The 25978-nt window shown below is 40.4% G+C and overlaps 1 protein-coding gene across 1 annotated transcript in view; it reads right to left on the bottom strand.

Moving 5' to 3' along the window:
* brinp1 (bone morphogenetic protein/retinoic acid inducible neural-specific 1) overlaps positions 1-25978 on the bottom strand; it is a 168651-nt gene that overhangs the window by 35915 nt on the left and 106758 nt on the right. The window contains exon 5 of the mRNA XM_033646845.2: positions 10718-10823. Coding sequence (XP_033502736.1) covers positions 10718-10823 — 106 coding nt within the window. The remainder of the gene's footprint in view (positions 1-10717; positions 10824-25978) is intronic.

Below are 25978 nucleotides of genomic sequence, written 5' to 3'. Positions count from 1 at the left end.
ATTTGTCCTGGCTATCAAATTACACAAATAATATTTCAATCTTCTGTCCAATATACTGAAAGTCCCTGCTGTTTCCCTTTTTAAAAAATATCACCAATTCAAATGAGGTAATCAACTATAAACAGATAGCAGGAAATCTGGATTATAACAGCAAATAGAAATATGACTACTTTCTCCCTAGCACCTGAACCATACTGTATAATAAGAGTTTAAGTAAACAATGGAAATCCTGACCATTTAACTACCACACGCTAATTCCCTCTTTCGCTTAATTCTCATCCCTCAATAAGCTATTTTTACTTGTTTACCTCCCAGGGGAGGCAGAAAGTGAGAATCCAGCCAAAGCCAATATCATCAGGTTTCTAAGCTTTAGCCTGGAGAGAGGACAAACAAACAACGAACAAATTAATGTGGGAGAACAAAAGTGTATTTAAATCCCAATTGTAGTGGAGCTAAATAGTGTGGATCTTCTTAAGAGAATAAAGAAAAAAGCAGTTCTTTTAAAAATGTCTGTGTTCCAGTGAAACACAAAATCCATTCAAAATTTAAGGGTGGGCTCACATTTATGGCTTTTGCTACATATGCAGAATATGGCTTTGGCCCAGCTGATAGTATGTAATAGAAAATAGGTCAAGTACATCATGCTCAGAGACATAATTGTGTGTAAGGCCAAAGTGATCTCATTCGTACTCGTCATATTTTGATGGTTGGGCAGAAGCCCCCAGTGTCGTTATAATGCCACTGAGGTCTGCCTATATTCAGGCATAAGGAGTCAGCAGTTTTGTTTAGGCAACGAAAGTTCTTGGTTAGAGTTAGGAAAAGATTGGAGTTGACATTTCACGTCAGCTGACGACTGACCTGACAAAATAACTCAACACTGATTTGTAGTTTCATATGGGACATGAACACCAGTCTCATGAGTAACAGTCCTGTACTTGTTGGACTTATCTACCACCACCCCAACCCACTCATCCATAGCAGACTTTTTTGCTCTTTATTTTCCATCTGTTGTTCTAAACATCGACTCGGTTGGGTTTATATTGAAGTTGGCTGACTGCCCGGTGCATCTCATACAGATGCTAAAGGGGGCATTGCATGTCTGTATCTGATACAGAGGGCCTCTGCCTGAGCTGCAGTTTTCATGCCCTGGAAGTGAGACCAGACTGTGAAGGGTCTACTATTATTCATCTTAAGCCCAGTTCAGACCAAAGATTTGTGATGAGACAAAGCCGCTTTAGAAAGTTGCAGCAGTGTGAATTGGCCCATCTCGGCTTGACTCAAGCTAGCTTTTGGTGTGGCCAGTGATCCCGCTTGTCGAGACGCCAGTGCAGCCCACTGTCATCAAAAAAAAGACCATATAGATCAACCTGACAGGCAGCTAACCACAACCCATACTTACATTAATTGTAAGGCTGCGCCCTCTACAGTTTTTTTCTAGACCTAACCACATGGTTTTGTTGCCTAAACCTAACCAACATATTGACCAATCACGTTTGAGCCGGCTGCCAGGTTAAACAGTCCGTGCGGTGAACTAACGAGGCGGAACATAATTGGCGTCACTGCAAACTCTGAATCCATCACAATGGTTCAACATATTTACTTATATATATATGAATGGAAGTTGGAAACAGAAATTCGCCTCCTCGGCCCAAATCAAACCGGAATGCCAAAAAAACGGGGGTCTGCCCACAGAGGCTGTATCCCTGTATGCTGGAAGTCAGACGCCGAATACAGCCGACTTGTAGTGTAGTCAGCTGGTCAAATTTACTCAAATAAAAAGCATATAAGCAAGCATTGACTGAATAATTGTTTAATTGAATTATTAATTAATAATTATTGGCTATTAATTATATATTTTTATGAATACGGTTAATCTGAGGCTCAGATCTGCTTTTATGTTTTTGCCATTTTATCACCACTGTCTGTAGAAATGCAGCTGTAGCAAGGATTGGTGTAAACTGGCAAGTTTCAGAGCATTGCGGAAAGGCACATTGCAAGTAGTTGTAAGTTTCAACACATCTCTCCACAAATATTTAGTCTGAACTGGGCTTTAGGTGACACAGACTGGGCCACAATCAATAAATCCTTCTTGCATACCTACAAAGTCTCTGCTAATAACATATTCTGATGCCCTCTTACACTGTATTTAGCTGCCACTAAAGCTGTGAATATAGTGTGCACTCAAGTGTGCCAAAATGTAAAAGTAAAACCTCCACAGTCACATTATATTTAAGCAAAACAAAGTTTAATGTTTGATAGATCAAAGCTTTGCTAAGTCATGCATGAAATCTAATGTGATGAAATTGTTCCAGTGCCATCTCTTATTCTGATGATTGTTGGGGGAAAAAAGGGGGGAAGAAAGCACATGGTGCTGGTTAATTTGCCAAACATTTACAAAGCAAAACTGTGGGAGAGAAGAGGACTGAGTTTAGGCTTTGATAGGTAGCTGCCTTGATGTGAGATTCTACGACAGCATTCTAATCTAAATCTAAGTGAAAGCAGAGGGAATATCCAGGGAGTGTCATATCCGCATTGTGTTATCTGTGGCTCCCAGCCCCACCAGCTCACAAAGAACCGACCACAGGGGTGAGAAGGAGGGGAGGAACCCCCCCCCCCCCCCACACACACACACACACACACATTCCCTTTTTGAAAATTCTCTTATTTTTGAGAGACAGTCTAAAGTGGCTCCAGGAGGAATCTGACCACAACTAAATTCACTAGCTTGTTAATTTAAACCAGAGTGCTGTCTCAGACCGTTTCTAAAAGTAATCTCACCAAAGCGAATCACTCAAAAAGCAGTATGAGTTTGGTAACAGGTTTGTAATCATTTTCTTGTATATATTTTCTCACAAAGTTTTGCAGTTACACTTATGCCTCAAGGTACATAAAGTGCTGAGGTCTGGAGTGAAAAATAAAAGTGGGAGAGGAAAAGGCATGATTAAAAGTTTAATTAGAAGAATGGAATGGAGTGGGTTTTCTATTACTGCATCCTTGTTGTAACTCACATGGCACCGCATACTAATATGATCCCTTATTTAATTCATAAGCAATTATAATAGCTAGTCTAGATTAAGGTTTTTATACATTTCAAAAGATGGCATTATACATGAAGGAATGTTTTGCATTTTGCAGTTAGTAAAGATGATCACAAATGTTTAGAGTAGCCAAAATATGGATCATCTGTCTATGGGGTGTAGAGTGGGGAAATTCATTCTTTTGGAGACAGGAAATGCCAAGAAGCCAAATGAAAAACAGTTTTTAAAGAAGCTGAAAAAAGTGGAGAAAGGAGGAAAAAGAAAATAGGCAGAAAAGACAAATAGATTGAGAAAGGAGAAGACAAAGCAGTGTCGTAAAAGCGTTTCCAAAAGAACAATTCTAGAAACATACAAATTGAGATAGAAAAACTGGTGAAAAAGCTCAAAAAATGCACTTGACACGGCTCATCTTGGCTCACCAGAAATGGCTCCGGTAGGGTGAGAGATCACACACGCACACACACCATTCTGGCATATCAACTGAATAACACAAACAGGAATAAGAGATGTGCATAACGCTGTCTGTGATTCTGCAATTACACCCTCCAAAAGCAACATGCAAAATTTCTCCGCAATGTATTCCCTCACTGGTAAAAGCCTCTCTCGCCCTCAGTGCAGGCAGTGCAGAAAAGACATGTATACAGAGGAGGTTACATGGATGCTGCCATAAAAACATTATTGCTTTTCCTTGGCCCTGACTTAATTTATCAGTACCCAAATCAAAGTAAGTCGGCCTATAAGTCCAGCCAAGTTGCCAGATAAAATGCTGGCATTGTGCATTTCAGCAAACCTTTACATTTGCACATTTCATACATTTCACATCAGTGTTTTTAAAGTGATGAAGCATATAAGCTGACTTTGCCATCTGGAGGTGGAGGGGACAGTTCGCTGATAGATCACATGATTCCTTTCTATGCAAGCAATTGGGAAATCTCATTCAGGGCACCCTATCTAAACGAATGTTGCTGCTTCCTCTGCAAGCCGCTTTGCAACCCGCCTTCTCCCCAGCTCCTCATTTTCATGTTGTGTCTGACTTATCAATGTCATTTCTGTTTGTCATTGATGCTGGCTCTGTTTCTGGTTCCGGCTGCTCTCTTTCAATATAGGCGCATGGAAGGGCAGGGAGGTTTGCTCACACTGCCTTAAGACTTTCCACATAGGCACGTGGAAGGGTGGAGAGGTGTGCTCTCTCTGCCTTAAGCTTCCCACATAGGCACGTGGAAGGGTGGACAGGTGTGCTCTATCTGCCTTAAGGCTTTTCATGTAGGCACGTGGAAGGGCAGAGAGGTGTGCTATCTTTGCCTTGAGCTTCCGACATAGGCATGTCAAAGGGCGGAGAGGTGTGCTCTCTCTGCCTTAAGGCTTTTCATGTAGGCACATGGAAGGGTGGAGAGGTGTGCTATCTTTGCCTTGAGCTTCCGACATAGGCACGTCAAAGGGCGGAGAGGTGTGCTCTCTCTGCGTTAAGGCTTTTCATGTAGGCACGTGGAAGGGCGGAGAGGTGTGCTATCTCCACCTTAGGCTTCCCACATAGGCACATGGAAGGGTGGAGAGGTGTCCTCTCTCTGCCTTAAGGCTTTTCATGTAGACACATGGAAGAGCGGAGAGGTGTGCTTTCTCCGCCTTGGGCTTCCCATGTAGGCACATGGAAGGACAGAGAGGAGTGCTCTCTTTACCTTTGGCCTAGGAAAGGCAAAACCAGAACAGAGCCATACTGTCACATATAATACTGCAAATGGAAATAAAGTTTTCTCCAACTAAACTGGGTGTTTTAAAACTTTATCTTCTCCTGACCAAAACCAAGTGCTTTTTGTGCCTGAATCTAATCACATAATGACCATATCGTTCAGCTACTTAATAATGTACAAATGTAACTGTAACGTAAAATGTAATGTAATGTAACTGTGATTTGCAGAAATGTGCCAATGGTGACTAGGTTGATCAGTCAATCAGATGACACTTCAACATATTCCCTGCATTATTTTCCCTGAGCTGAAACATAAGAAAAAAGAAAAGAATTCACAGCCTTAGGACCAATTTTGTGAGTACAAATGTTATCTACCTTATGTCACAAACAGTTTGGTTAAACACATCACACAGCACTTTTATAGCTTTGATGCAATCATGTTATTTCAGATTCTACGAAACAACATTTTCACTCTCAGGATGAAAACTACAAATCATCTGGCTGACATATTGTCAATGTCCTGTGAAGACCATGTATCTCAAAGACAGCAACTTCTCATGAGCTATGAAGAACAGCCTTTTTTACAGACAGTACATGTTTCAACAGACCCAGTGGGGTTTTAAGATGGGTTTACTCAGCTTAAGAAGTAGAAGAATTTCCACAAATTGAACAGGAATAAGTGCTTTTTGGTTATATTGCCAAATGTGGAGATAATTTTTTTCTCCACAGGACAGCAAAACATGTATCTCAACCAGGTGATTCCAATCAGTGAGCTCACAGGGCGATCAGGATGAACATAGAAAAACATTCATAGAGAATTCATCAATTACAGGCAGGCCTCTAACTACATAATGCCCACATTGTAAGAAATGAATACAAAATAAAAAGAAAATAACAGACTTAAAACCAAGTAAAAGAAAAACACAGAAATACAATAATGCATCTCCACCCAGAGAGCATACACATATCTAAATTTAAAAGGCATGTATGTTTCTTTTTCCACAAATAGCCGATTCCTGAAATGTGGACCTCTGGATGTTGGAGGTGTGAATAACCTTTCTATGAACTTTATTTCTAAGGCTATGCTGGTGCTCTGGAGCTCTCTGATTTAAGCTTTCTGACCCCCACACTACATACTTATAAAATGTGAAGGGCTTTTTAAACCATAAGAAGAAATATGTGCAGAAGAGTTCAAAATAAAATTATTGCATCAGAGTTGAAAGTGTGAAGCTCTCTCCTCCTGTCTTTGATGTCTACCTGTGAACCCTTACCTCACAAGAATAGGTGTGTATTTCCCTTCAGTTCTTTATTGATTGAAAGCACCAAACATTCAAAATAATGAGCTGGTTGAGAGCGGGGGAGTCCTGCGTGGACCACTGAAACAAATCATACCCATGTGGACAGAGTAAACAGATGAGTCACTGTAGAATCTGCTGTGGCTACATGTCCCAGGTGTTTAATCTGTCTGTGGCGGTGCCTCTACAGTGGAGGGGAAATATATTCTTTTTAAGTTAAACTTCTTTTTCAACTAAAATGTTGCATGATGTGCATATTTTGCTATTAGATAGTGCTTCCAGTGATCCGTGATCTTCTAAATTGGCCAGATGTGACTCCTCCCCACAGTTTAAATGCCAAAAGTTAGCATTTTAGCTAATTGTCTGGTAAAAGGTCAATGGGCATTTGAAAATGAGACACATGGTGGGTGTTCATTAGATGTGCTGGGAGCTGCTAGTGCTTATAAGAGCAGTCGTGGGCCCAGCCAATGTCTTCCTCCTCAAGGGATACTTTGTGAAGTCCATTTATGGCGTGTTGTCAAAGACGAGGACAATACTGTCAAAGCTGTTATTTTTTGGGCATTGACTGTAAAGACCAGTCAAGGGATACAATAAATCTGTCAGGGGATTGAACTGTTTTATATGAATAAAAGGCAATAAAGCTGCTTTTGGAATCACTGTGAGGTTCACGAATTGTTCCAAATGGCTTAACTGTTAACTTGCAAATTTTCTATGCATCCAATTTTTCTGAGTGTAGCTAAATACAGGAAATAAAAAAAAAACATTTAAACACATGCTTGTGAAATTATGCTTCATACCTTTCTTCTGATGAGTGGATGTATTTTTGTGATCACACTAATAACAGTTACCACCTTAAAACTCTAAATACCCTTGCAATAAAAAAGAAGACAGTAGCAACAGTGCTCTGAATTGGTCCGAGACACTGCAGACACAAGCAACACCACCCTTAAAAATCCCCAGCAGGTCAGGGCTCTAGGTTCTGACCAAAATGGTTGCATGAGTGTGCAAGTTAAAATTTCACATGGTGGTATTCATGCCACATAGCCTGAAGTCTCTACTAACAGTGACAAACACAATGATAGTTGACTCATATAAACATGTCCAGCACAGGCTGAAAGGGCACCATCAGGTCAGCATCATATTCATGTGTTGCATGAAATGTCTGCATTTTTCTAAACTATGATCATCTGGTTACATATCTCGGTGAACCAGGCACAGTCTATCTCCCTCTTCCTCCCTTTGCAGTTCTCGTTCTTATACAACTGAAGTCACATGCAATAACTGCTATTTCTATTGGCAGTACGTTACCAGTGGAAACACTGTTTGTTTAGCTTTAGCATAGAGGATTGTGATGTTTATTGCAACTTCAGTAACATCTGCTGCCTAAAGTTCCACACACAGCACCACTTCCTCACCAGAGCAGCTTCAGCTTTACCATCTTTGGCAGCCTTCAGTGTTGATGGGCTAGATGTGTAACCAATCAGATCTTGCTGTGGGCGGGACACAAAGCAAGGCTACCGAGTGACCTCGATGGAGACAGGTAGTGGTCTCAGATCGAAAGTCACACTTTGACACTTTTTTCAATTATTTTCTGTTTTCGGCTATTCATCCATCCATCCATCCATCCATCCATTTTCAACAACTTATTTGAAGCCGGGTCACGGGGTGGCAGGTGGAGCAAAGTACTCCAGTTGTCCCTTTCCCCAGCCACGCTTTCCAGCTCCTCCTGTGAGACCCTGAGGCATTCCCAAGCCAGACGAGATATATAATCCCTCCAGCATGTTCTGACCTCCTACCAGTGGGATGCCCGAACCACCTCAACTGACCCCTTTCGACACGAAGGAACAGCGACTGGCTCCCTCCAGATGACCGAGCTCCTTATCCTATCTCTAAGGCTGAGTCCAGCCAACCTTCTGAGGAAACTCCCTTCGGCCGCTTGTATCCACCACCTCATTCTTTCGGTCATTACCCATTGCTCATGACCATAGGTGAGGGTTGAGATGTAGATGGACCACTAAATTGAAAGCTTTGCCTTCTGGCTCAGCTCTCTCTTCACCATGATGGTCCGGCACAGTGCCCGCATCACTGCAGATGCTGCGCCAAACGGCTGATTTATTTCATGCTCCATTCTACCCTCACTCATAAACAAGACCCATAGATACTTGAAATCCCTCGCTTGGGGCAATAACTCTCTCCCACCTCGGAGGGGCTACTGGATTTTAAAAAGGAAAAAAAAAATGTAGTGGGCCAATCACATGTCACATTGAATCAAAGAACGCCTGCAGTGACGGTGAGCAAAACCATATCATCATTTTTTTTCTAGCTTTGGGCACAAAAAGGATCAATCGATACCTTAAAGGTACCAAGTACCAATACCCCGCCCTACCAACCACACATTCACACTGCCATAGCAACCACCTACCAGCAACTTTGCAACAGTCTAGCCACCAACCTACCTGAACAGCAGGAACATGTCTGCCAACACTCTCGCAGCCACTCACCACCCACGTACAGCAGCAGTACCCTGTCAACTAAACATTAAGCCGTGCACGGCTTTAAGGTTGATGCTAATACATTTTGCATATACAGCAACAACTAGCAAAATTACTTCAGGAAATATATCAACTGTTGCACTCCTTTCAAAAATAATTTGTTAATCAGTACATAATTTAAACATGCACAACACTACACACACACACACACACACACACACACACACACACACACACACACACACCGATGTTTTATGACCAAGAGCTTTTCAGCTGCATGTTGTTTTGAAAATCCTAATGTTGTTAGATGCTGGGAGAACTGATAAACATATCAAAGTAAAGACCATCTCTGTGTGTCCCTGTCATCTGCTTGTGTTTGTTGACACAGAGGAAAAGTGGCCTGTGGGCAAAACCATAATCTTATATAAGTGCATATCTTTTAAAAAGAGAGAAACCCAGAGATCTGGAATAATATGTAAGAGCTTTATATCGCACGTCCCAGTAGAGTCAGAAGGAATAACACTATTTTGAAGCTGACTGAATTGCCTTGGAATAATAGAGAAAATCAGCATTAATCCCTGCAACATGGGACTCAATGCAGACCGGAGCCTGTGACCCGAGTGATTGTAAACGTTTAACCTATGCCAACTGTATATGCGCAGGGGATCACACTCTTCATAAACGCACATGGCTTGCTTGATCTGAGATGAATATATGGTTCACCAGGGTATAAAATGAGACTAATTGTTACAGTGTTCGTGACAGAAGGAAAACTGTAAGGTGAATTAGATGATTGGATCTCATTATAAACATATTTGAGAAGCGTAAACCTTAAAAGCTCTCCATTGATGACATGCCTCTCCATGAACTGTGTGAAGTGCTATCATTTTGAAGAGCTCTATGAAGAGCACTGTGATTGCTGAAGAAGTTATGCCATCAGCTGTCTTTCTAATTAAAGGCAAAAATGCTAATTGCTCTACAAAGAACGCATTTTCAGGAGAACTCTCAACGCATCCCCCTCACGGTTCGCCCACACACATAAACGCATAAACACACACCAATATAATTTGGCCTAATACGAAACTCTAAGCCATAAACCAATTGGAAAAGCTTTTCCATTCTATTGGGGTTATTATCAAGCCAAAAGAAAGGATCTTTTCCAAGCCTGTCATCTATCAATAGGGTGACAATACAGTCTTCAAAGCAGGAGGCTAATACGTTTGGTGCATGACAATAAAGCTTTTCCAAAAACCTATAGAGTCCTTTGAGTAAGTGGCAGCAGAGGACTTAAAAGTGATTCTTTGACAAACCACTTAGTTCTCTGATTTTAGAAGGCGAGTAATGATTCCTTCAGAGAGGGAAATGGGGGATGGGGGGGTAGTGTGGTCTGGATTGAAAATAAGCCTCTGTGATTCTCAAACTGGTTTAAATAACCTGCGTAAACTCGAATAAATCAAAGAGACAAACACTCTATTCAAACACTTGACCACAGTTACACAGTCTTTCATCACTGCTTCTCCCCAGGGTGACTGTCACTGCAAGCAATTTCTTCTCTCATGCTAATCATTAGTTGTGTCAATGTTTAAGACAGAACTATTTTCGCTTAAAAGAACACAGCCGCTAATTGGCAAAAGTTGCTATTTGCATCCGCTGATGTACAATCTGTGAGTGAAATGATGGTACATTCATTTTAAAAGTCACTGAGCGTTGAATATGTTCTTGAGAGAAATTTTGACAGACTAAAAATAAATCACAGTATGACTCTATTATTGATAAGTAAAGCAATACCTTTGCATGTTATTGGAACTGTCTTGTTATATTGTTCATGCATAGTGAGTGCTAGTTTCTGCACTCATGTCTGAGTAGTTTGCACATGCAACTGTTCTGAATGTAGGCCTGTCTTTAAACAAAGCTCGGAGAGACACTTAAGAAAACGATCACGTTTGCAGACATCTATAACCACAGAGAATCATATCACAATCCCCCAGAGGGGAGTGGGAAGCAAATCTGTCTCAGTCCCAATTAAAAAATGCATTGACATTCAATTCTTGAGAAAGTACAAACCGTTTTCCTTGTCCAAATAAGAGCATTTCCTGTATGGCTGTTTACTTTTAGAGGCTAAAATGGAGTTTGACCCTGCTGCCATGTTATGGACAACATCAGTGGGTAGCATGTGGAAAATATTGATATGCTGGGATTGTTTACCTTGCAGATGAAGCTTGCTCTCAGGGCTCTGCAGAAGGATAGAGCTAACTGAGTCCAGATTGTCATAGCTACTGCATCCCAGTGGGCCCGTCCGTGTCTCTGTCACCTGCAATAGAATTAAGACCAAAATGAAATTGGTGAACATTTGGGAAGCAAACAATAGCACTTGCAGGATTTGTGTAAGTGCGTGTATGAGTGCAAACATCTGTTTGCACATTCAGTGGCATTCGGGGGAGGGGCGTCACTGAACGTGCGTACCCCCCACCCCCCTCCCCCAATAATAATCAGAGATCAGTGTCTTTAAGAGCCTGTGACATGCTCATACATTGGCTTCTAACCTAAGGCAGTGGTTCACAACTGGTGGGTCATGGCCCAAAAGTGGATCCCGGGTCCATGCTGAATGGATCGGAAGTGACTTGCAAATGTGTCAAGACTGTGATTTCCCGGCACAGGATTTTTATTTTGAAGTGCTATTTCCTGCTAGAGTTAGTGAAAATGGACAGCTTGATGACATGGCCAAACATGACCAAGTAGGTTACTGTATATATTCAATTGTGTGGACCTTGAATTAATGACTATGGAGAAATCTGGACCCTGTGGCTGGACCAGTTGGGAACCACTGACTTAAGGCATTGATTGGTTCCAACCATATGATACTAGCTTGTCACTGAATGGGCAAAACTAGGCTCCAAAGTTAGGCAAACTTTTGGTAAGGGAAAGGCTGGCATGGCGATTTCAAAAATGGGGCCCTTGAACTCTTACCTCGAAATATCAGAATGAAAGTGGGTTCTATGGATGCCTGTACCAAACTGTACCAATACTGGTCTTTGCACATCAGATAATTAGTAATTTTAAATGTAAAATGCGAAACTAAAGTATATCATTATGCGATTCCTTAAATCTCATACTATTATTATTCAATTATTTCATTGCTTTTTAGAACAACCAAGAAACAAGAAACATTGAGCATATATATTCTGGACTCACAACATCCAAACCCACCCTACCCCTCCCCAAGACTGGCCAGCACAGACAAATGAACATTGCTAAATACAGTTAATACACATGAATATACAATGATAATAATCTGGTATTGCAAGTGAATTAACAGCAACAGAATGGGGGCTAATATTACATTTCCATACTATAATAGGCACACATGTGCATTTAATCACATTTCTTGAGGTATAGACATTATTATAACAGTCCTGGAATGGTTGCCATACTTTATGGAATTCATTGACTGATCCTTGAGTGGTATATCTGAGCTTTTCTAACTTCAAGTGAGCCATGACATCATTCATCATTGACCCAGCGTCCAAACAGACGGGGCAGATTAGACTTCCAGACGTATGGAATGAGACGTCTTGGTAGCAATGATGAAAAGGCCAAAGCACGGGTCTGGACTCGGGAGAGACTCAGGTCTCTTTGGGCCACATCGAATATTGCTGACTGCAGCTCTGGGTCTATGGTTTTATTACACATGTACAAAAATGTCTCAGAAATCTTAAATTGTCCCGTCCTTAAATCTCATATTGACATACGTTTCGACAAGCCAATATATTTCCATATTCATTTTCTGTAACTGCTTATCATGGTAGGGATCACAGGGGGGCTGGAGCCTATCCCAGCTGACACTGGTCAAGAGGCGGGGTACACCCTGGACAGGTCACCAGACTATCACAGGGCTGACGCATAGAGACAGACAACCACTCATGTTCATGTTCACACCTACGGGCAATTTAGAGTCACCAATTAACCTAACTTAAACAGCATAATAGAATTCCTAAAATTCAGCTAGGTTTCGGTGCCCCTCATGCCTCAATCTCCAGAGTATGTCGTATTTCTCTCAGTACACTTTCTTACAGTGACACTTGAAGACAACATGTGCAATGTTAGGGATCAGAAGACCCAGCAGCCGTTAGCAATGTCAGGTGGTGGTGAGATGTTAACATCTGTTCATTACTGCTGTCTGTGGATAATGTAAAAGTATTCAGGCGATTTTCTTTTTTGATTGACTCAGACTTTCACATGTGCTAATTGCACTGAGTTCACACCAGTAAATTTAACAGCCTGTGGCCCACAGGAAGATTGTGCAGTGATAATGTATTGCCACAAGTTCTCATAAGAAAAATGCCTCATAATCTTTGCATCTTTTTCCACCGGCCATTATGTGAGGACTAATTGACTCAATGCTCAAAAGAAGGCGTAATTGCATTTCTAAACAACACCGTTTCACAATGCATCTTTAATGTAGCGGCTGCTGACGAGTCCAACTTGTTGCAAGGACATTATTTCTTTCAGAGTCACTTTAAAAAAGGTTTTCTTTAAAGGGGAAACATTAATGGCCATTTCTCTTGAACTATGTCCTTGCTCCGTTCAAAACAATAGCACTAAGACTATTGTGGTGGTTCTTGTTTGCCACCCCCAGACCACTGTCAAGAGGAATAATGACGCTATTCAGATGTGAAGAGGCTGCTTTAAAATATACAGCTTCCACATCTGAGACCTTGAAGAGGTTGTTCTTGAGAAGAAAGGAAGAAGTGAAATCTCTTTTCCTTTCAGTTGCCTTTGCTCATTAAGTTCCTCCAGTAGTTCCTAATAGTACTTTTACAAGGTTCCAAGAAGCCAAAAGAGATAGCACTCAGCAAAGAAGACTTAAGGAAAGACTTGATGAATCACTAAAAACCTCAAGTGGTTCTTCTTGCAGGTCTTTGTTGAAGACAAGAAGGAAAAATGCCAAGTAGTAGACCTATAATTTGAACATGTCACAATATTAAGACAGGAATTATTATTAAAATGGTTTGAAAGCTCATAAGTACATAAATAAATATTGTGTTTAAGATTTGTGTCTATCAGCACTTGGGCACTGTCAGCACAGTAGAGGGCTTCTGTTGGCACAGTGGGGAGTTTTCTGCTTCACCAGTGGCTCATCATTGACTGAATATGTGACCAGCATGTGTCTGTCACAGGTTTTGAAAGTCTTGGGAGTTCAGCATGCACTAACTGATTTTTGAGCCACTTGGGGGCAGCGGAAATAAGCTGTGAACACAACACTGACATATTATCACCTCACCATTATTACCATGAGCTCTATTCGACATTCAGAGCGTATCTATAGCGGGATTTATACTTGTGCGGCAGACCCTACACACGTCACCTATGCTGTTGTGAGCATTTATATTTGCGCGGTGGTGAGTCTGTGTCACTATGTAATTACACCTCCAAAACACTAGTCGGCAGCGGAGGTTTCTGTGAAGTGCTTTTAAGTTGAGTTGATTCGAAACACACATTAAACATGGCTTAATAGAGACTCACTATAACTCGCAGCATTCACAGACAAACACTTGTCTTTATCTGGACACATTTTCCCCACAAATACAACATGCTAACGTTATTAGCACAAGCCTATGGCATTTTACATTGTATAAATTAGCCTAGCAACTGGCTATCTTTTCCTCTTCTCATATGAAGCCAGGAACAACAGCAACATTTAACAAAGGTAACGTTACAAAATTAGACTCACAAGGTTCACCGACAAAACAACTGTCTTATACTAAACACGTTTTCCAAATAAATATAACATGCTAAATTTATTAGCACGAGCCTATGGCATTGTACATTGTATAAATTAGCCTAGCAACGAACGAAGATTTCTTCTTCTCATATGAAGCTAGGACGAGACTTAAAATGCTATTTTTGTGGAGGCTTTGTTATCTACCCAATTTATTGTTTCTTATCTGTGAAATTTAAGTAAATTAAAACTTCATTTCCACTGAGGGAAATGGCTTCAGTTTACAAAAATAGACAGGTCTGCGTCGCTGATACATGTTTGGGGAGGTGCACATCAGGCTATGGCGTTGACTCAACACAGAAGTATAAATTCCGCCTAAGTCAGAGTCTGACTTATGTTGACTGCACACGGTTCTCAATATAGAAATTGCTAAGCCAGTGGCTAGCAGCTAATGGTGGCAACTACACCAACACTGCTGACAGCGCTAATGGTGTTAACTGGGCTAATGGTGTTAATCAGGGGAACCACCCCCCACTCCACAACAACAATATCCACAATCCTAATGTTTCACTATGGACATGAGCATGACATTGCCTAACCCTTGTTACAAATATACACAGCAGATACAGAGCAGAAGTAGCATTCATTTGGAGTCATGTATGTATCCACCTGGTGAATGTAAGTCCAATATTAACTCTCATTTGCACTGTTTAAGGTCTCCACTAATTATAGAGGAGGAGTGGTGAGAGTGAGCCAAACCAAAACTATGAGCTGAAAGGTGCTATAAAGGTGGAGCTGAGGGAAACTGTGGAGACTTATGATAATTATCTGTGGGTCTGTAATTAGAAGCAACCCTTTTCAAATACAAGTAGTCACGTGATTGATCCATTGTTAATATAAAACACTGATTATAGCCTCCTTAGATGAGAGCAGGAAATTCCACAAATGTATTGTAATTGTAGAAGTAAATACCGTATTAAAATCTTTACCACCTTTGAACCGCACTAATGTTCTTAAAGAATATGTTTTAAAAACATGTCTGAACTTTACGCAGGAAATTACCATGAAACTAATATGATTAGAAGGCTTGGATGCAGTTGGAGGGTGTTCCAAGATGATCCACAGGATTAGGAATGGGGCCAATTTGGACATGCCTGATGAGTTTCCAATACATTGCTTATTGTAACCCCTTGTTGTCTCAATATATCAGCTGGTATAAGCTGTTTCAGCTGTTTTACACTAACACCAAGAACTGATCAATGAAATGAATAAATAAAATAAATAAGAAATAAATATCACATTGACGGGTAAATACAAATGATCAATGGTTGTAGGATGTTCACCACCTATGGCTTCAGTAACTTGTGTATTCTACACTAGCATGTGTGTGTGTGTGTGTGTGTGGGTGTGTGACAGTGTGCTACCATTTTTCCTGTCTTTAATGTTGATACTGCACCAGATGGTGGGCTGACAAGCAAGAAATTAGACAGATGTATATCTTACCCTTGGCATCAGGCTGTTGGGGGGGGGAAATGCAAAATCATGGTGAGACAGACAGGGACAGGCTCTGTAGGAGAACTATACCATCTTAGTATTCAATGGTCTCGCTCTTGAATAAATTTAGCTAATTTTCATCATCCTAGGACACACGGCATTCACATCGCAGTGCTGCGACATGATTGCTGCATGTGCTGTATGATTTAATCACTTTAAATCTTTTAATCTCTGGGTGGTAAATTAGCGCTATCAGTATATGACAGTGAGTTACTGTGGCATTCTTAATGTGCATGTGTTTAAAACACATAACGTTTAATGCCTGGTGATAAATTCAGTTTGTAGTGACAGAGAAACACCAATGGGTACTAAAGCTATAGAAATATTTCATTATACTATATGTGTTTTAAACTAGGTCAGCATAATGCCTTTATGCAACCAATTTTTCTTTTAATAATGTTCCCTCAGTGCAATATGCTTTCCTTTAACACACAACTGAACTAAAAGACTATAAGGCTGACACATGTAGCAGGTTTATCTTTATTTTTCTCTATAATAAAACCCTCTCGTTTACATCCTGGAAGAATAACGCAATCCAAGTTACAATGACAGAGATATTAAGGCAAATAATTTAGTTAATAAAACTGCTTTTTTCAATTAGCCCTGCTGTTTAAATGCAAGTAAGTTGTGCTCCCTTTATGAGACAGACATGCAGTGCTATAAAATCACATTTAAATATGTTTGTACTTAATTTTTTGTTCATGTCAGACCCCTGTGCAAAGGATTTTACCCTCTGGGTGAGGTAGGGCCTGGTACAGTAAATCTGTTCTGACTTGTCTGGAGGCTACTGCATCTTCCAAATCGCTTGGGTGAAAAGAAAATGTTACTACTGAAAAATATCATTATGTTCATCTGTGGTTTACAGTAACAGTAATTTATATTGATGGTACACAAAACAACCCACACATCTTTTGTTGCTAATGCAACTTGAGGTTTACTCGGGAGACCTATGTCAGTCCAATTTCACTGTAGAACACAATAAAGCAAAACACAATTCTTTGCTTTAGTGAAACTAGGAACCGTTTTTGACAGCTATTGTATTGGGTTTGAGTGTTAAAATTGTTTGTGAGACATTAATGATCATCTCATTGCATTTTTCATCTAACCAGTTCAGAGTTTTCAAGCATGTTCCCTACTTTATTTCATTCCAGCCAAACAATAGACTTTGAAATGCACTTCATGGCCTTGCAAAAGGTGCATGTGCAGATTGATTACAGAGCTCCACTTGCCTATCACACTCCACCATCTTGATGGCTGCTGACGCTGCTCTTTTTCCTCCCTTTTTGTTTTGCTTATCAGCGAATGAATTACTTCCTTCCAAAGGTTGTGTTGCATGATCCATGGTGACTGAGCAAAGTGAATATCTGTCCTCTGTCGCCAACGGACATCTTCCCAGGTGGCAAAGCAGGCGTGTATATGAGCTAGCTGGGGCGCATTTACATTAGTAGTTACACACAAATCACACACTCCAGTGGATGTGCATAAACATGAGCGCAGCTTGCCGCAGCCAGTTTACCATACAGTCATTTTTCTCCAAGAATTATTATTCCAAGTTGGGAGCAGACATACCCAGCTTTATGGATTAGAGACTGACCCTTGTAATCTGAATGACTTTAGGAGGGCAGTATGCAGGGCTTGTTTGGTTCTCTCTTTTCATTTTCTCCAGCACACACCATAAGAGTGCTGTGCACCAGATTATGAAAATGGAGTATAACGCAATAAAAATACAAGGAGCAATCAAAGGACTGAAGTGGGCCGAGGGGGACTTAGAGGATTTGGATTATTAAGCAGAACACAACAGTGGAATCCCACTGGGCCCCGACTGTATCACAGCCCACAGACAGAAACCATGGTTCTGGAACATCCTCTCTAATTGTCATCTGTCATCAAGTAAATCATCTAAGCAAGTAAATAAGAGATGATGCACATGAGATCCTGCTTGTCTTCTGTTTCTATATTTTTCTGCTGGCATACTGAATGTACATGAACTATTCCCCAAGCCCCAAATGTTGGAAAACTAAGTTTCTCCTGTCTGGGCAAACTTCTTTGTTTTTCAAAATGCAAAAATTCATCCTGGTGACATACTGTACTGTACATGTAAATACATTGTCAAATCCTATACTGTGTCTCACATCGGATAGTTGTGTACTTATACTTGCTATTTTGAGTGCATGGGTTGCGTTCACACTGAGAAGTATGGCAAACTGCAATGCACTATGAGTACCTGGAACTGTGGAACATTGGTCACCAAGTTGTCTACGTAGCTGTGTAGTGGAAGGAGCAGGAACACAAACACACCTAAAACTTGTGAAATGTCGGCTGACTGCCGTGGTGAACACCGAGCCATTGTGCAAATATACATGTGCATTTTTCACTGTTAACATACTGTTGTTAGATATTAGCCATCAGTTTGTTTATCTGATTAATTCTGTTGCTTTAATTACAGCTGCACATTTTATTATCGGGTATTGACATTGTATGTGTTGTGGCGTAAACTCTGCAATCTATGGGCGTTGAATTTGGTGTATTTGTAGTTTCAATGGTCATTTTCACTGTAGAAAATTTTAGGATTAGAGTTGTGTTTAAATTCCTTTCAAGCTGTAAATATTCAGAAAATGCCGCAGCTGTCAATAACTCAGTGATCAGCCAGCCCGTATCAGCCACGGATATTCATAGATACAGAAACATGCCATGAAATGATCATTTTAGTACAATAAATACATCAATACAGATGATGCTAAGTGAGCTAACAAGCAGATATAGCAAGCATACATTTTAGTGAGTGACAGTTGTTTGTCAAATGTTGGGGCTGGCTCTGCCCGGTTGCAATTCCCCAAGCAGAAAAAGAAAAGCTGCTAGATGTTGGGATTGTCATTTCCATTAGTGTGCAACAACGGTGTTTGATTTGAGAAAACACTGCCCTGTTAAAATTCGCCCACTACACAAGTAAGTACATAGTGTAGCCTACACAGTGTAGTAAGTGGACTAATGGAAGTGTCCTATTTCAGACACATCAGTAGTTTTAATTAGGGACCACAATTTATTTCCCTGATGTTTACACAAACTTGGTAGCAACGTCAACGGTAAAACAACTGTGTTGCTCCGCCATTCTCTCTTATTTTCTTAAACTTAACATTTTACAATAAAAACTTCACTTCCTGTTCATTTGCCACATGTGTACGGAAGCCCCGCAGGACCAATATAATGATTCACAGAGGTCAAAATATACAGGAACAAAGCAACCTCACATATTTAACAACCTCTTCAATGTTGCGCTAAAATATATTACTCTCTGTATTGAAGCAAGTCATACCATCTAACAATAAAAGAAATGTATCATTGATTAATGGCACTTACAAGTCTAAATGTGAGAAAGGTAATGTTTTTATTTTTAATGTATGTAATGTACCTTGTTGGTGTTGTATGCTTTTTTAACGGTCTGAGTCTTAAAATGAAAATGAATTGAAACTGAAACTGGCATGCTGTGCAGCTGCAGACAGTAAATCAGGGGTGTGTGGGCCGAATATGTGGGTTCTGAATGTGTGTGTGTGTGTGTGTGTGTGTGTGTGTGTGTAGACTCAATTACATGTATTTTTTCTTCTCATATTAAAATGAATCCTATATGAGCTTGTCTCTGTCGGTTACATGCCTCATCTGTTGGTAAGTGCACCAGCCAAGTATTTGGACCTCAAACATAATATACTTTTCTAAAGCAATGCTCTCATTACACTCATATAAACTAAAATTAGAATAGAAATGTTTGTCATTTTATTTGATTGGAAGTGGCCTAGTTGTTCCACTCTAATTAGGCACCTGTAGCTAACAACATATTGTTAAGTTCTATACACTGTATCTCACAACTGATGCCAGCACTGTCCATGTGTGTTTAGCACATATGCCGAATCACTTGTATGGTTGACCTCTCTGATGCACATGCCTTCAGTTAAGCACCAATTAAAAAACTCATTAGGATTCTGGAATTTGACAGTTTATCGTTTTTTTTTTAATGCAGAACGTTTGGAACATCCAGCAGTCAACATGGGAGGCAAAGGTCGGCTCATGACAGAGATAACGCCTGCTATTATTACTCCAAGAGATGCAAATATTCTTACAGACAGTAATTGCAAAATAGGCACATTTTCTTGGAGCTTTGTGAATTATCAGGGATAATCGCAGGCCTCTCAAAACACCAATTGTAAGATGAATGTCATAGGAATTACTTGTGCCTAATTAGAGTGATTAAGAACTGGGTCATTTTCAATAGAATAAAAGGTTGTTATCTGTTTCTTCCCAACAATGTCCAAATCTACAGTGTTTCAGGGGAGTGTTGTGTGAGTTTTGCACTTGTGTGTACATCTATACCCCCCATGTGTCAATAGAAAATACAATCATAGAATGTAGTTTAATGTATGGAATAAAATTAAAAGGTTCCCAATCTCCATAGACTTAATAAGTATTAATTTTACATTAGCATTGCAGCCCTGTAAGAATACAGAAGAAATTTTACGCATTCAGTATCACCCATGGATGTGTATCGACTGTCTCAGCTGTGCCATAAAACCACTTTTCACCAAGTTCATTAAAATTATCACAGCATATGGAGCTCTCATTATTTCTATAATTCCTGTAACTTGTCATGGGAGCAGTGTGTCCTCACTTCTGTTTTTCAAAACTGAGAGGAAGTCGACTTCTCAGAAAGCAAACCTCACATTATACCGTGTCCTCAAGTCACATTTCAACTTGAAAGACCGAGGAGAATAAAAAAAAAAAAGAAAGAAAAAGAAATGGTTTGAAGTTACGTGAGATGAGGAAAACAAGGGATGACGGCAATAAGATGGGTGAGTGGGACAGGGAAGAATACTGTAAGGTTCAACTGTCTTCATTACACATTGCCTCTGCTGAGCCCTCCTAATACGTCCATCACCTGCCATTCTCTTAATGACTTGCTATTTCTGGATACATAGAAATGAAGAGACGTGCTCCTCAGTAATTCTCCTGGCCTGATAGTGGAAGATCTCTGAGGATGTTTTTTTCTGCCTTGTTCATATCATATTACATGTTGCTGCAGTGTTACGGTAAGAGGGACGGTGCAGCCATATAACAGGAACACATGTAATGCACTTTTCTGTGATGCATCTATAGCAGAACTCTGAATGTGCCTGTGGAAGCCATTTTTAATGTAACCCATTTGTTTAAGATGATACTGAGAAAATGATCAACTTTGGGGCATTTCTAATTATAACTGTGGCACTCTCAAATGCGCAAGTCAAGCAACACTGCATAGAAAATCTGTCATGCTTGCTTGTGGCAAATGCAAATTAGATGTAAACTGCTCCAAACTTGGCTACTGCAGTCGACAAAAAAAAATCTGGGTCATATTGTATACACATTAAATTCCCCTTACCTCACATGAGGCTCGCATGACTGGACTGTGAAATGAGGAAAAAAAGATGGCTGTGACTGCTCCACCACCACCACTATTACCACCACCACCACCACTTCCACTGCCACCCACAGCACTGCAGCATCATCAGGAAATATGCATATTGAGCGCTGGTGTAAATCAGGGTAACTGTATGGATAGGTGACCTTGCGAGGGATGCAGTAAGCACGCTCCCCCCGGTAGGAACGCACACTTCACGCATGAATGCATATACAGTACGCACGCCAAATGCACACTCACATGGAGTATGCAAATAGCACGTACGCAGTCGATTCCTAATCGTACCTCTTCCTGCATAATCACACTTTCCCACAGGAAGGCATCCACTCGTAAAACTGACATTTTCTTTCCATTAAAACACTCCATTGGGTATCTTATTTTCATTCCTAAATGACCCTCCCTCTCCACTGGAGTTCTAGCTTGCAGCAATCAGGTTCAGGCACACAAAGACAAACAGCCACATGTAATTTATTTCTATCAGCAAGGTATGATAGTCTTCACAGTGGGGAGAGACCTCGCAATGTATTGGCTTCATTCATGTTTTTTGTTTTAGAGCCTTACAGATGTATAATACATGAGGAAAACCATGTCCTTGTTATTAAATGACTTATTTTTTCCTGCTAAATGAAGGTATAGGGGTGCACGAGTTGGATAGGCATTAAAGCTGTGCAGCTTAGTGGTAGCTGGAAAAGCAGCGACAATGATGATGAATACAGATTTTGGCACAAGAGGGAACTGAATTATGATTTATGAATCAGTAAAAATGGATAATGCCCCTATGTTGAATGGCTTCTGCGATTCTTTTTTTTTATTAAATAAAAGAGCTGCAATACGTTCATGGAGATAAATGACGTACAGCAGGAATCCCCCCCTACTGTACCATCTCATTACATTGTAACCCCGGGCCAGCTTATTTGGTACTGTGGGTCTAATGCGCTCTTGTTTGCCTGTGTGTATACATGCATGCTGTCATAGCTTTCCTTGTATATTTCACACAAGGGAACGCAACACAGGCAAGGTCGGGAGACTAATTTTATGTTACAGTGTTGTGTCATCCTTTCCATAGCGTGTACATGCGTTCTTTGCTTTAGTTTTATGTTGTCTTTATTGCACAGCTGTTTTTAATAGTGGCTGTATGTTTAATGCACAGGGGGAAAAGACAGAGAGCATTTGTTTAGTGTATTTCAGTAAGGTGGGTCTCAGGTAAATAACAAGGCTAAGACTCTGCTGAAGGCGCCAGCAGCACAGTGGGGATATGTCTTGGCTTTGATTAACGTTCACATGAAGCTAAGACCTCTTAAGCAGTGCAAAGGCTCAGGGAGACAGAGCAGGGTATCAGGGATGAAAGGTTTGATACATTCAGCCAGCCACTATGCACGTAGTCTATCAGCCCACACATTTAGTGGCAAGCAATTGGATATAGCATGAGCCACAAAGGACACGCACACATAGGGAAAAGCTACTCATGGCCCCTCAAAGCATGTCTTAGGTCAAACACTTTGGTTATTACTGATTTTGATTACTAGTGAATTCTTATTTAGCTATGAAATCAGTGCTCCCTGGGGACCAATTTTACATGCAACCTTAATGGCACTCGATAAATGTGTTTTCAGTATTCCAACCGTTGCAGCTTGCGCAGCATGTGGAACCTGTAGGAGTCCAATAACAATCAAACAATTGTTTGTATTTCTCGCTGATGAAAAGACGACTGAGTTTATAATGAGAAAGCTTGGCATTACTGCCTGCACAGATGTCTGATGTCATCAAAGACTGATTGTTGTATGTCCTGCTGGCTGCCCTGATGTTCACGTACTATTCGGCTGCCTCATTAGTAGTCCAGTAATGACACATTTAATCAAATAATGCTTGCAAAAATTGGGGAAAAAAAGCATAAATGTTGCTTTGATATACTGCATGTACATGATTATTTACATTTCTAGTTAAAGCATGACATTTATTCTATGTTTTCTTTAATTTCATGATGGCACCCACTACCTGTGTGTGTCTACGTGGATGGATACTTTATTTTGACACAGTCAATCAAACCTTGCATTGACGTCAATGTTCTAGTATACACAGAGCAGACTGACCACACAGCAGCCTGCTACTGTACACACCACAGGAGCCACATAGTTAGCAGAGCAACCACATTAGCTTTCCTCTACTCACCTTATCTTACAAACATGACCACACATCTTGTCGTGCACCTTAGCTTGTTAAAAGAGCGACCAAACAAATATCACCGGGTAAATGTGCACTGTTACCCTCAGTTTGCAGGTTAGATGGCTAATTAGCTGCTCAGTGCAGCACATAAAACAGCATGTAAAAATACAAATGTCACTTTGGTCCAGTTAGATGCTGGTGTGGGACTGTACTGGCTTCATATTGGCCATGTGAATTTTACTACATCCCTTATAAGCAACCAAATTTGGTGCTGCATTTTCTCAAAGGATGATAAGACATTTGGTTACTATTTTGTTTTGGTTCTAGGACAACTGCTATCCATCATCACAGGAAGCAGTTCTGTGATATCAGGCGTGGAGCCAAACAAAAGTTGGCGGCGAACCATTTGGGACATTTCGTTAAAGAGAAGGGGGCATCCACCAGCTTGTCCCTGACATCTGCACAATATGCAGCCATCTCCAAATTAGAGCCTCTTTTGTCTTCAAAATCAAATGCAATTGTGGTTGGGGTGTCATAAAACTTCTTTCCAGAGGGACTATTTTTTATTTTTTTGCTTTATTGGCTAATGGGTGCTCCCTGAGAAACAAGGGTTAAATCAACAAGGGTTTGCGACTGCATTTGTCTGATAGCTATTCAAGAAAATTGTTCTTTGTTGCAGGCAGTGCAAGACACATATTACACAGCACATGACAGACATGTGTAGGAAGCTATTAAAGGTCATTAAATCAAATATGTTTTAGGTTTTCACATGAAGCTATGACGGTGCTTGTGTATTGTGCTATAGTTTATGTTGAGGTAAGAAGTAAGACACTAATCATGTTGGGACCGTAATAGGAATTTACAGTTCAAAGTAACTTGTAGTTTGGGGGGGGGGGGGGACTTTTAATAATCTAATATTAAAGTTAAAACAGAGTTAATATTATTAATAATAATAAAAATACATTGCCTCGGGTTCATCGTTATCATTGCTGGGGATCTATCTTTGATGGAGGAGAACATACATATTTCAATGTATTTAGTGTCAGGAGAAAAATATCAGATAATCAGCAGTTTTATTCATTACATCAGTAGGTTTGCATTATTCTATCGGCATACATTTGCTTATTAATTTCTGGGCATAGAGAAGCACTGAATAAAAGAAGACTCTTCTCTCATTGACCCTCAGGGGATCAAGTGAAAGGAAGTGTGAAAGGGAGTATTGGCGCAGTATAATAAATATGGTACAATGCTTCCTTTAATATAGTTTGACTTCAAGACTCTTCTTGTTCTTTTTTAATATTAGTATTCTTGTTATTATTATTATCATCATTATTATTAAAGGTTCACATGACAATCAATCTTGTGAGGGTTCAAGTAATGCATCTGTGTCCAAACTACTGGACCTACCAGCATCCTGGGAGCACATATTGGCAGCCATAGATGTGGTATACGTGTGTGTGGAGACATTAGACAAAAATAATAGATGTAGCTACCATGGCATCACCCACCTGTGGTCTCACGTTTTGCAGCCTCAAGTTTGGCATTTTGACTGTCTCCATCTTGTTTTTTTGGAGCCAAAAGCCAAAATTATCCATAATTTTAAGCCTTAATAACTAAGTTTTGTACCAGGCTGTAAGCATGTTTATGTTTTAACATGTTTATTTTTGCTGTACAGTTGGGCATTTTAACATGGGGGTCTATGGGGATTCAAGTGGTCATTCAAAGAACTGCAGTGGCACTTCAATGTTGGCTTCATTTTTCAGCCACAGAAGTTGCCCCTTGGTGTGCACCTTATTTCTGATTCAGACATTCAGGAGTTGGTACCATGAACCGAACTATCCACAGTGCATTTAAGAGAACAGTGTATATGATTTAGGGGGATTTAGTGGCATCTAGTGGTGAGGACTGCAGACTGCAACCAGCTGAAACTTCTCCTGGTTAGAATTTCCTCAGCTGAATTTTCCAGAATATCTCTTCCTCCTCAAAACAAATGACACAAAAACATATCTATCTAGAGCCAGCATTTGGTTTGTCCACTCTGCGCTACTGTAGAAAGATGGTGATCTCTGTAGAAGAGAACCTACTCCCTATGTAGATTCAAATAACTGCAGTTTGCAGTGGCAACTATGGTGGCTCCTCAAGAGGTTAGCATAGATGCTGCAATAGCATCGCTTATATCCGAACTGGAGTGTATTGCTTCACTGGCAGAAGAACAAAGAGCAGTACTGAAGGCTTTCCTCTATGGAATAGATGTTTTTGCTCATATGGTCCGTTGATGTGATTGGTTGAGCTCTTTACAGAGGGCGATAGACAGATGGATCATCCAATCATCTGTCAAGTATTTTTTGAAAGTGCCTGCTCCAAACTGTTTCCAATGCTGGCTTCTCAGATGGTTGTGTGCAACAAACCACCTGGTGCGACAGGTTAGACTCAAGTTGCTGAAAGTGGAAAAACTGATAAATGAGCTAATCATGAGGCCAGAGTTGCACTTGCCTCACAAAATATTTCAGTGGAAAAAAGTGGACCTGACTGTCAACCTGCTTACTCGCAGACAGGAAATGTCTAAAACATTTCTGCTGTATTGACA

Source organism: Epinephelus lanceolatus, chromosome 19 (assembly GCF_041903045.1).
Source record: "Epinephelus lanceolatus isolate andai-2023 chromosome 19, ASM4190304v1, whole genome shotgun sequence".
In the NCBI taxonomy this organism is placed as follows: domain Eukaryota; kingdom Metazoa; phylum Chordata; class Actinopteri; order Perciformes; family Serranidae; genus Epinephelus; species Epinephelus lanceolatus.
The sequence above is the reverse complement of the archived record's forward strand: the minus strand, read 5'-3'. Positions and strand labels throughout refer to the sequence as shown.